The sequence below is a fragment of the Rissa tridactyla genome, chromosome 4 (assembly GCF_028500815.1).
Source record: "Rissa tridactyla isolate bRisTri1 chromosome 4, bRisTri1.patW.cur.20221130, whole genome shotgun sequence".
Classification (NCBI taxonomy): domain Eukaryota; kingdom Metazoa; phylum Chordata; class Aves; order Charadriiformes; family Laridae; genus Rissa; species Rissa tridactyla.
In genome coordinates, this window is record NC_071469.1 from 18,896,707 (window position 1) to 18,909,748 (window position 13,042).

General features: G+C 41.5%; 1 protein-coding gene across 5 annotated transcripts in view; it reads left to right on the forward strand.

The window, feature by feature from the left end:
* Positions 1 to 13,042, forward strand: part of MOB2 (MOB kinase activator 2) — a 121,084-nt gene that overhangs the window by 96,540 nt on the left and 11,502 nt on the right. For all 5 annotated transcript variants that reach the window (XM_054197599.1, XM_054197600.1, XM_054197596.1 and 2 more), the window contains one exon: positions 12,551 to 12,711. In XM_054197599.1, the coding sequence (XP_054053574.1) occupies positions 12,551 to 12,711 (161 nt within the window). The remainder of the gene's footprint in view (positions 1 to 12,550; positions 12,712 to 13,042) is intronic.

Here is a 13,042-nt window from a genome sequence, read left to right on the forward strand (position 1 = left end):
AATTCAGTTTATATTGTTTACTGAAGCTCCTACAAAAAAGCTAAGATGTTTAAATAGCTATGTTGTTACTAGTGTTTCTATGTAGACTCTCAGTTCTGGTAAGCCCTAGCACTATTCTGTCCTACTAAACCACACTTTTTAGATGTAAAGCAGACGGTGTTTATGTGAAGGATTCAGCTGTTGAAGTCCTGCCTACTGTGTGATTACATATAGATGACGTTTTCAAAGGTGGGAACTCTGGTAGCGAGGCAGGTGATGAATTCGTTTTCACTCTCTTCCCAACAAAAATAACTTACCCTTCCAATGCGAGACCCTTTTTGTGCCTAAATAGTTGTAATTTGCCCAGTCCTGCCAGAAGTAAAAAAGACAGTCCTTTACTGTTTCTTGCCTCTGGGGAGCTGAGGAGACAACAACTATGACTGTGCTCAGCTGCAAGCTGACATGTTGCACCATGTTGAAAAATATTTATCTATTGAGAGCACAGACTCTGGGAGTGAGTATTCTCATTAACTGTTTGGGGACTGTCATGCAGTCCATATTGCCTTCTTTCATACTACACAGCATAGTTACAAAATATATTTTAAAACCTTTTTGTAGACTTCTAAAAGTTGAGAATTGTAAAATTCAGACTACAAGTACATTAGGTATTATATGTACCTGTCCATAATATGTGGGTAAGGTGGTGAGCTTGACCTGCATATCTAACATATTGCCTTTGTTGCAGGCTTTCTTTAGACTATAGTGGTACTTAAAACTAGTTAGTATTGTTAGATAAATGTTTTTTGCTGTACAAAGAGAGCTTGCAAGGCAAAAAGGCAGTGAGGAAACTAAAACGCTTCTTGCAAAGACAAACCTGTCTGCACCCTGGTAGTCTCTGAGCAGAGTAGACTGTCTGCGTTTGTATATCTTGGGCTGTATAGCAAGAAGTCTGCTGAAGCCAGGTTGCCATGGTGAAATAATTCCCAGCAGTTAAAGCACAGCTCTATCCCGAAGAGCAACACTGTGCAAGCGGTGTTGTGAAATCCCCTATTTACGAGGCCATGAGATTTCCAAATCAAATTTGCTCTGTTTTGAAATAAAAAGATAGCTTTGCAATCTGCCAGCTCTACAGACTGGGTTAGAAGATAACAAATAGTGTCTTCAGTGGTTTATGTGCTTTGGTGGTGAACTCCCTCTCCACAAAGGTGGACCAAAGTGTACTGCATGTGCTCTTCTAGAAAGATAACAGGGCTGCATCAGAATAACCAGGAGGAGCAGCTGCTGCCAGAACTTGAATTTAATCATGATGCAGAAGTCAAAATAACTCTGTGTGTTCCCGTAGAAGATTACAGGATAATAAATAAATAAACCACTGCTTAAGTTAATAGACATGTCTGAAAACACACAGGAAATAGATATGTTAATTAAGACATTTCTGTGTTTTTATTGCAGTACACTTACATTTTCTTTCAATTTGCATAGTCTAAAAACCTTGAAAGAGAGAAATGGACTTTTTTGCCAATTATGTTCTTTTTAGTTTTTACTTGTTCTTTGCAAGCAGTTTTTCTGGTCTCCAAAATTTCAAATCATGAGTTGAAAAAACACTGTTCTGAATATTATAATAATAAATCTGTCAGGCCTATATTTGCCTTCCTTGATGTGAAAAACGTGTTAAAAGCCACCCCAAAACTTACTTGCTTTCAAATCTTGGTGCAGATCACTTGTTCTCGTGGCTCTGTAGTGCGGGAGATCTCCCCACTGCAGCATGCAGCATCTCTAACAGCATCAGGCTCGGTATCTCTGCCGTTGTCTGCTCTCTGTTGAGAGCCACTTTTCTCCTTTGCCTGTGTGTTTTAATTAAAAAAAAAAAAAAAAAAAAAGGTATACTATAGACCTCTGCCTTGGACTGAAATGTTTTCCAGTATAGAGAAAAAACTCTCTCTGCTGACTTTAAAAGGCCAATTCAGATAGAAACATTTACATGTGCAGATATCCTTGGCTAGGTGAAATGAATCCTGTTCATACTGTCCAGCTGCAGTATGGGAGTACATTGAACAATGGAGGATGATGAGGAAGCATTTGTGTTGCTAGAATACAAATGACATTTTTCCTCTAAGGGAGGCAAAGATCCAGGAGCATCCTTATCTTGGTGTTGTGTATGGCCTGATGGGTTTGGAGTGAGTGTGCCTGGGGACTAAAATGAGCTGCCATGTTAACAAGACAAATCCCAGAACTCCAGTAATGTCTGGGCAGAGATGCCCTGGAGAGTTAGCGTAGCATGGCCTCTCCTGTCCCTTTGTGCCCTGCACCAGGGTCTGCTCTGAGAGTGCCGTTCTAGGGGAGGAGGAGTTGCAAGCAGGGGAGAATATACTATGAGACACCTTCTTAAGCAGGGATTGTCCTCTTTCTGCTCAGCTTTTGGCTTCCTTTGTCAGACAGCCAGAGTTCACCTACAGTTGGAAACTGAAAAACAACAAAACCAAACCCAAGAACCACTACCCCGTGACCGTCACAGGCTTGGGACTTGGGCACCTATGGTGCAGTGTTCTGCTGTATGGTTTGTTCTAAGCATTGGATAAATGAATTGTTGCAACACTGTTAATCTGTGACCTACTGAATCTTTCTTACCACAGACCTAATTTGGCTCCTCGTAGAGCTCTTGAAAATAAACATTAGGAAAGATTTGTGTCCTTTTTTTTCCCTAATCCCCAAATTACCAAAAATCTGGACTGTAGTAAATAGGTTAAGAAAAGAACCTTGCTGAGGCTTCGTGTTGGCACCTCCTGGTTTGGATATAAGAGGTTTTTGGCATGAAAGTAGAAGAGAACATTTCAAAATGAAGAACAGGGTATTTACTTGGGTAAGGTAATCTTCTGTGTTTCTACTAGTGAATGGTTCCTTTTAAATTGCATCACTGGCTCCTATTTGTCTCTCATCTGACATCACTTCCCCCTCCCAAGTATGTTGACTGGAGGGGAACCTGGACCAGCTCAGGGATTACAGTCAGAAGACCCTCCCAAAGGTAACTGGAGAGGCTGGATGGATACCTCCACTTGGTCTGGGGGAGGAGTTCTGGCAGGTTCGCCCAGAGAAGAAAAGAAAGTCTAGTCCCGCGTGTTTTACCACAAGAATGCACTCTGCATTTTTGTAGCATTAACTGAGCTGTTCACATGCCTGGCCTTGCCTCTGTAGCCATTCTTCCCAGAGCTAGATCGAAGAAAAGATGGGGCATCCTGAGCAGAAGAGAAGGAGCAGGAGTGGTACCTGGCCACCAGCAAATACCCAGGAGTTTCAGCACTGTACTTTGAAAAGCAATTAACGTGCAGCTGACGTGCCACTACAGGCAAACAGCATGGCAAACACTGAGCTAGCGCTGGGAGGTGACGTTCAAGGGAAGAGAGAAGGAGGGAGAGAAGTAGAATCATAGAATAATTTAGGTTGGAAAAGACCTTTAATTAAGGTCAAGTCCAACTGTAAACCTAACACTGCCACGTCCACTACTAAATCATGTCCCTCAGCGCCACATCTACACAGCTTTTAAACACCTCCAGGGATGGTGCCTCAGCCACTTCCCTGGGCAGCCTGTTCCAATGCTTGACAACCCTTTCTGTGAAGAAATTTTTCCTAATATCCATCCTAAACCTCCCTTGGTGCAACTTGAGGCCATTTCCTCTTGTGTTATCGCTTTTTACCTGGGAAAAGAGCCTGACCTCTACAGCCTCCTTTCAGGTAGTTGTATAGAGCAATAAAATCTCCCCTCAGCCTCCTTTTCTCCAGGCTAAACAACCCCAGTTCCCTCAGCTGCTCCTCATAAGACCTGTGCTCTAGACTCTTCACCAGTAGGTTGGCCCTACAAAAGGGAAGGGAAAGGCCTGATGTACCACAGGGCCATAGTGTGTGCAGGTGCCCCATGTTCTCCTTGCTTTGCCAGCAGCACCAGCTGGAACTCACTTTGACCCTGCAGAATGTTTGGGTTTTCTGTTGAGAAGCAACATTATGAACTAATGTTATGGCACTTGTCATCCTTAACATGCCTGCCATGCCTTGGCACCGACTGTTTACAGCAGAGCATCCGGAGGCCAAGCAAAGATTCCCTTTTAAGGCAAAGAGCCACTCTGAGAATCCAGAAGAAAAAGTTTCCCTGGCATGTAGGGCACATTCTTCTTTCCTCCTCCTCCTAAATAAACTATTAGTAACTTTTAAAAACAGAACAAAAATGAAGAAGCGGGGCCAGAAATGCTGCCAAACGCATTTTATTCTACGCAGCCCCCTTAGACCTGCGCAGCAGCCGAGCCCTGGAGCTCACCCAGGGCAGGAGGGGAAGAATGAAACTGAGGTCAGAGGGGTCTGTCACGAGACCTGGGGCGAGAGGAAATCAGAATGGAGACCGTCTTAAAAAGCTTAGTCTCCTTCCCTTCCCCAGGCCCTGGAGACATGGTCTGACCACAGCAATCCGTGAACAATTGCACTGTATGCTGCTGTGGGATTTGGGCTTGCTTTCCAATACCTTACACAGCTTCCCTTCCCCTGCTGATGTTCTTTTCTCTTCTTTCCCAATCCTGAACGTGTATATCCAGGATTTGTGTTGTGGGTGTGCTGTCACGGGGCATTTTCAGCTAAAGGCTTAGCAGCGATCAGGGTTAAAACAGGACATGGGATTGCAGGAAAATCTCCACAGAGATCCTAATCTTGTACAGTTTTAAAGAGGGAAATACAATATCATCTGTTGCTTTTTCTCAAAGGAAGGGCAGCTCTACTGATGTTCAAATGAAAGTTATTTCCCTTTTCTTGCTTGCTGTACAAATAAATAAAGGCATTGAATTACCAAGAAGTGATTTTTAAGCAGCCTAGCGCCTCTAAGCTTCCAGTCCTTGTACTTAACCGAGGAGAAAAGACCGTGGGCTGCTGGAGTAGGAAACCAGACAGCCTTCATGAGCTTGTTCCTGTCCTGTAAAAACTGGCATAACCTGCTTCTTCATTGTTCTTGGTGGGAGTTTGTCACTAGGACTCATAAATTTTAGCTCATAAAACTGTTTCCTTCCTGCTATGAATGTGTTCAGGACTCCCATACTTATGCACAACATTTCTAACCAGAAATTAACCGATAACTTCCTTCTAATAAAGTGCCACAGAAAAAGCAGAAAGGTAACAAGTACATTTGCGAGCAGCTAACCTGGTTTTCTTTACAAAGCTGTAGCCTTCTGTGGATGGCTGAAATCTTTGGGTTTTTCATAGAATCGTTATGGCTAGAAGAGACCTTTAAGATCATGAAGTCCACCGTTAACCTGGCACTGCCAAGTTACCACTAAACCATGTCCCTCAGCACCACATCTACATGTCTTTTAAATACCTCCAGGGAGGGCAACTCAGCCACTTCGCTGGGCAGCCTGTGCCAGTGCTTGACAACCCTTTCAGTGAAGAAATTTTTCCTAATAGCCAATCTAAACCTTTTCCCCTCTACAAAAGGAGTACATTAGAGGGAGCGAAATTGCATGTTAAATTTTTTTCCTTTAATGTGTTTTATTCCCATTTCTGTTCCATTCATATTCCATTTGACTCCTTACCCAAAGAAGGGAAGAGGAGAGAAGCTAAACTGAAAATATCCAGTATACCTTTAATTTTGAATTATAAACCCATATTCACTGGAAATTATAAAAACATGAAAGCGTTCATAAAGATCGGCCTAAAAGACGCTGTTAAAATGTTGGCTTCCTGCCTCTCTAATTCTGTGTTGGCTTATGTTTTAAGAAGCTAACCCCCATCCTCAGATTACCAAGAAAGTAGGTTTTGGCAGGAGCACTTCACCCTATAATACTTCATCAGTGGAGGATATTTTAAAACATGACACTTGAAAAAGAAAGGAAAAAATGACAGGATGAAAATCAAAGGCCCAAGATAGTTTGATATATCCGGTAGCTGGTAGTGTAGAGGTACACCTGCGTGAGGTGGAATATGGTGTTTCTGTTGGAGACTGTAAGTTTTCCACATAAATGTTTTAGTTGGGAATGTACCACTTCAACACCAAAATTTTCCACATTGTGACCATATAAATTATAAAGCGCAAGCAAGGTTACTTGAAAATAACCCCCAAAACCTTAAATGACATTTTGAATATCATTTGATAACATTTCTATGGGCGTCTTATTTTTGATATTCCTTAAAATATATTTTTCTTTTTTGTGCCACTTTTGCGTGCATTGCTATGAACCATGGGGCTCTCAGCAACACTGAACACATCATAGCTGGATTGTCACGGTCGAGACTTGCTCTCTTCTAAATTTGCTGGGGATTGTTAGGATTATACCAGTTAACCTTGGGTAAGAAATAGGGTTAGTTACTAAAAAAATTAAATATTATTAATCACAAAATAAGCATCTTTGTCCTGTAAGGTTCATAATCCGTGGTCGTTTTCGTCCCCACAGACCTGAGATGGTTTGTGAGTTTTGAGGTTTGCAAACAGAGACAAATCTGCCATGTAAGGCCTGTTGGACCCGTTCTGTCAATTTTCAAATGGAAATCAGTGTGTTTGAGACTTGGCTGGAACCTGAAACTAGTGCGCGATCCAGAGGGCGCAAAATGATTGGAGTTTTGCCTGCAGCTCTGCTCCTCACTATAGGTTTTTTTTTAATAAACTTTTTAACTTTCTAAAGTTACTCATATATCTGGTACTAAAACCACTTTAATATGCCACATTAAAAAGAGAAAAGCCACTGATTACTTGTATTTAAAAAAGAAAAAATAAACAGCCACTCACCCTGAGGGCAGTTAGTTGGGTGTGAAGGGTAGGAGATGGTGATTGAAGCATCATCATTTGTCCTTGAAGAGATTTCAGCTTCAGATGCAGTCTAAGAAACTGCACAGCTTGCTGGAGACAGCAAGGAATTATTATAGCTGTGCTGGTTACGTCTGGAAAAAAGGAATCCTGAATTGGTAGAGATAATCTTAAATTACACGATCAGTTTAGGGAAGTTTGTCATGTAATAAATCCCTAGTATTCCCTCTGTGTGATCAGTCTTGTAATAAAGCAGATTCTCATGACCAAACCCATGTGTGCCTGGTGCAATTCCAAAGTGGTGTGAACTACATCAGGTTGTGAAGCATGTCCACGTGGTGGACTTTGTGTCTTTGATGCTTCTTCAGCTGAATCAGATTGCTTCACACATACTTCTTTCCAAACTAACTATATCAGTTTAAACTGAAGCACATCTTTAGTACTTGTACCATGAATAAACTTTGAACCTTACAGCCATTTTCTGCTATGAAATGGGAATAATACTTTCCTCGTATGGTTTTAAAATTAAATTACTACCTGGATGGTGCTTTGAAGATGCTCCAAAGTGTGGGTTCTTTAAAACCAAGAAACTACAGGGCATCTGATCAAGAAGGAAATGAGAGGAGTATCTTTATTAACTGAGATGGGATAAGAAAACAAGGTGGGAAATTGGCAGTTTTACTTGATCTTAACAAAGCAGTTAGACCAGGGGAAAAAAAATCATCGCAGCCCAGTGGGCCTGTCACTTGGTGGAGTGTCTTATACATCTCTTCCTCCAGTGAAATCCAGGCAAACTTCCAGCTGCTGCGTTTCCTCAGCTGAACATGAGGTTGAGTATGGAAGCCCTGTTAGAAGCATTAGTGAATGTACTGTCTTTGGCTGGAGCCCGTTTGCTGAACCTTCTTCTAAGACTTCAGACAAGTGACCTCTCTTCTGCCATCTCCCATCACTTTTCCCTCCCTGAAACTTATTCGTGGGTGTGACTTGGCCTGGGGCATCATATTCAATTGAGTGCCTAAAACCAAACAAACGCAAACGTATCCTGGGAGCTATCTGAAGAATTAGGTTGTACTCTGGTTTGCCTGTCAAAAAAACCCTTGGACTCCCTAAAGATGTTTCTTTCTTTAATTAGTAGTTAAGCACTGATAGACAGGTTTTGGTCTAACCTCTTCACAGACCTTCACCAAACTGCTGCATAACAGCTATTCCTCCAGCTGCTTTGGAGATACAGTTGATCTGACATGGACGTGTTAAGACACATTTAGCACAATTCTCTTATTTTTTTAAGAAAGACACAGGGAAACATGAATCAGGACTTTGGTTTGCTTTAGGGTGCCTATGGCAGTGTTTTGAAAGGTACTGCCCTTTTTGTGGTTTCATATGACATTTAGTTATGTTTTCCAGTAAGTAATCATCTACAGGTCATGAATTTTGGTGTTTCCTCAATAGAATAGTAAAACTCTACTGTTCTTGTCACTTTTCCTTTCATTGAAAGCAGGCTGAATGAGCTGTTGCTGAATGTGAGGCTTTATGCTCACTGCTATAGTCTTCACTTATAAGAGTGTTCTGAGACATCGCAGAAATGGCTACACACAATTTTTCATATTTGTGTGCTTTAAACGTAAAATGAAAAATTGAGGAAGGCATCTTGAACAGCTCACAGCAAAGGAAATAATGGATGCTTCGCTTTGCACATTTGGAGTTGGTTCCAGGTAGATGGTGTTTTCTTACAAGTCTTTGAAGCAACACTGAACTTTGAGGTAGGGGAGAGCAGAAGGAAGGAAGCTAACTTCTAAACATCACGCTGGTAATTGCGAATGTATGAGCTTTGGTTTAGCTAGAACATGGAACTGTTATTTGTTGATCCTTAATCATAGGTAATCATGTTTCTAAAACTGTTTTCTCCGTACTGCAGTATGCTCCAGCTTGGTAAGTCTATAAAGAAAATGCTTTAGTATTGACTAGTATTGACAGTTTCCAAACTAAATCCACAGTTTTACAGCCTAGACTGAACATGACTCAATTAATACGAGTAAGCCTGACTTTGTAACATCAGTTCTGCCTAATTGAGGAAAGATGTGTGGTCCAATTTAAAACTTGATGTTTTTAAGACTGGATTTTTTTTTAGTTTGTACTTAAAATATTTGGACTGCATAGTATGCAAATGGCGTACATGCAGGTCATGAAAATCTGATGGTAGAAACAATTTCTCTGGTCTTGCGTTAGCTCTCAGCAGCTGCAAAAGGTTAGAAAAGTTTATACTGCACATGGTGATTTGACATTCAGGTTTCAGTGATTATGGGCATTTTGCAGGTTCAGTGATGATACCCATGAATCAGGTCCTTTTTTAAACCGAGCCACAACTTTGGAAAGGGGCAGAGAATGGGATCTTTCAGGAAGCTTCTGTTTGAAATACTCCAGTTCCAGCACAAGGCAGTTGTGGAAAGACTTACACAATCTGTTGAAAAGATGCAAAGTGGCTGCATGTACTAATCTAACAGAGACTGACATTTGTTTGGAAATGAGGGGGTTTGGTTTTTGTAAAAGGACAACGTATAGGCATTTGCATTAGCAAACTTGTGAAATATATTTAGTGTTGAATTTTTGTTTCTTTTCTTGAAATGAGGAGAAGATGCTGAAGTGAGAACGAGGTACACACTATCTGTTTCTATTCAATGGAAGGCTTGCCTCAGCCTCGTATGTCTGGCTTCCTTCTATGGTTTCCCTCCACAGCCTGGCTCTATGACAGACTGACGTCTTCGTCTCTCTCCCCTCCTCCTCCTCCTTCTCTCAGAAGATGGCTCTTAGCTGACGTGGCACAGCCCTAACCTGGGGCCCTTGGTTTAAATATACTGAAGTAAAGCAAAGACACAAACTCTTTTCTATCCAAACTACTACTCACTGATAACTCTTCTCCCCAAGTGTGATTAATGCGGTTTGTTGAACCAGTCTGTGAAGCTGAAGGTATTTTCTGCATGATTGTTACTGGAACTTAATTTTCTTTAAAAGTCAACTTCTCCTTGAATGCCTGAATCCTGCCCCCTCAAAACAACCCCCCAAACCACTAAACCCAACCAGCTGAAAAAAACCCTTAACAGTATATTCTGAATAGACCTTAATATTGTTTGTCAAGAGGCCCAGCAGGTAAGAAGGTGCTGTATGGAGCGTGCCAGGCTTGGTTTCAGCAGCGTAGGAGTAAGGCAGCCTGTACTAGGAATTAAGCAAATCAGTGGCCTGGAGTATTTTTTACTAGCTCAGGGCCAAGTGCATGGTTTCAACTGGATTTATGCTGTTGACTGTCAGGATAAGGTAGTTTCAAGTCTTAACATGGTATTCCTGCAAAAGGAAGAGGTCAAACATGTTGCTTCATCTGCTATAAAGTCAGGTTACAGACTATACGACGAGACTATTATTTTATGCTATTACATTTTCCTTGACTATCATCTCAAGTTCTGTGAAAACCTGAAAAATCTCAAGCCCGAGCATAAATTAAGTATATCTTTCATAACTTCTTTAAATCCCTTTAAGGCCCTCCTGCAGTTCTGCTTTCATGGACTTTTCTTTCTTATTTTTACATGGTGAGGTTCAAATGAGATCTAGCAAGCTTAAGGGTTTAAAGACAAGAATAGTTATCTGACACCCAGGAGCTGTTGGTCAAACTGAGCAGCCCCTCTGTATTAAGAGCCTTGCACTGAGGAACATCTGACTTCGCATGTCCTAAAACGTCCCTTTGTGGAGCAGCTATGAGAATTAATCCAGGTTACTTCATTAAATAAATGCAAGGAACAAATCTCGCAGGATTCATTTGAATTGGAATGCACTGCTGGGGAAAAAGGGGATGGCAGGAAATGTGCAAGAGTAGCTACATGCTAAATTAATCTTCATATATACTGGGTTTAGTGTATTCTCCTACTGTATTTGTATTCTTTAAAAAGACGTTCTATGTCACAGGCGTCTTCTCTCTAACCACGAAATCCACCTTTCTCATTAACAAATGGAAATAAGGTGTGACCATCTTTTCCCTACCGGAGACCTCCTAGAGTGCTTTCCGCACATCTGTGGTTTGTAATTATATTGTGAGAGTTTAAGTCTATATCCTGCTGCTGTCACTAAGTTTTCCTTGATGATGGCCTTCCTGAAGTCTTGAAGTCCCTCTAGTCTTAATTTACTGGTTAGAGAGAAGTATGACGAGATTCAATGCAAGTTCAAGATAGTAAACAGTGGCAGTGCTGGTGAGTGAGCTGTAGTAAGCTATGGTGTTCCTTTCTTGTGGAAGGCGAATCTCGGCCTCTCCTTACTGCAGTGCTGACGATGTGGACAATGACTCATTGTGAAGATGGGTTTAACGAACAGATTAGTAAAGAGCCCATAAAGAGAGAAATACGAATAATCATACTTTATTTGGGGAAAGCATTGACACTTCAAATGCCCTTCCAGGAAGGATGTGCATCCCATCCTCACAGCAAAAATCAAGCCTGCGCGTATCTCAGATAGGGGCACAGTTGGAAGATTATTTAGTGTGTTAAGAGCCAGAACGCAAGGTCAGTTTCCTCTGGATGGGATCTAGATGAGTTTTAACAGCAAACTTAACACTGTCATCATGCAGTGGTGGGCTTGTCTTGGTTTTACAGATCCTAAAAAACCTCTTTAACCAAGAAAACCTGACATTAAAAAAATCCACGTATCTCCTTCTTGTATTAATGTGATAACGCATAGCAAGTATTGCCTTACTGCACTTGTCCCTCACCATTAAATACATCTTCTGTCTCTGGTTAGGTGTATTTTTTTAACTGTAGAAACACATGGATATGCAGCTGTTTGACCACAGAAGCCTAAAAGACCAAAGTGCAGACCCACCAGCCATCCTTAGAAGTCCTTACTGAACTCCTGACCCAGGAATATGGATTGGGTTGAGTCTAGTTTGAGGATGTTAAAAACAGGTTGGGAGGAAAACTCTAGTGGTAACAACAAACGCTTTAGAAATGGCAGATAAAAAGTCACAACATGCCATGGAGATAAATGCATTTTATGGAATGTGATTTGTCTGCTTTTATAAATCCAAATGGAAGGTTATTTCATAATGCATTGAATTTTAAAGGATTTTCAGGGGAAAAAAAAAAAGAACGTTGATCTTTCTGTCACAAGTATCCTGCGAGCTGAGAAAGCAGGTGTTCTTGTAGCTACCAGTGCTGCTAGCTGGAGTCACAGATGCTCGCTTCCAGAAGGCTTCTGCTATCTCAGAGGACGTAGGGCTGGAGTAACGAGGAATGCCTTGAGGAATGAGCAGTGCCAGCATTGTGTGGAAAGAGCATTTTCCCAGCTGAGAGCTATCTTCTTGCAGCGGTCCGCTTTTACTGTCCCTCAAACGCCCATTTTGCAGGTGACAGTTAACTGTATGATGCAGCAGATTGTTCATGTACTTGCATCAGAGTAGGTCCTTCAGGCACGGTGCCATTCTGCTGTCACGGCTGTTCACAGACGTCGGGAGACTGTCACTCTCCCAATAATTTGCAATCTAAACTGACAGAAGGGCAATGGAGATGGAGCAGCTCAGTCTCGAGTTTCTTAATGCCATTCAAAACTTTCAGTGTTACTTGAAAAAAGTGACTGTTCAAATATGCTTTTAAAGAAACTATCTTTTGCTTTAATAAAAGAAAAATGAAGCTAAGGGGAGGGAAGGCAGGAGGAGCAGTGTAAACACAAATACAGGAGTTTGGATAAATCAGCTTCTTTCAGGTTTCTGTAGCTGTTCATCAACAGTAAAGGTAACCTTTCTTCTCCCTTTTTAATCTCTTGCAGGAAGTCCAAGGGAAAGCCAAACGGTAAAAAGCCAGCACCTGAAGAGAAGAAACTTTACCTAGAGCCAGAATACACAAAATCCAGAATTACTGACTTTGAATTTAAGGAGCTAGTGATGTTACCACGAGAAATAGACCTCAACGAGTGGCTAGCCAGCAACAGTGAGTATTGTGACGGTACAGCTCTGTGCTTGCTGTTCACACTCAAGAAGGCATTCATTCACTCGGTTTCTTTTTACTTTTTCAGTGCTTAGAAAAAGACTCAGTGACTATTTATGCTTACAATGCATGTCATTATACCTTGAATAGTAATTAAGCTGTCCTATGTACAAACCAACTGTGCTCAACAGCATGGAAGCCTTGATGTGTTTCTCCCTTCCAACTCCCTTGCTGTGGCACTAAGGGCATTAAAGTTTTTGATGCTCTTTTGAGGACCATCAGATTCCCTTTGACTATTTGCTAAACCGGCTGGTTCAGCATGTTTCTGACTCAA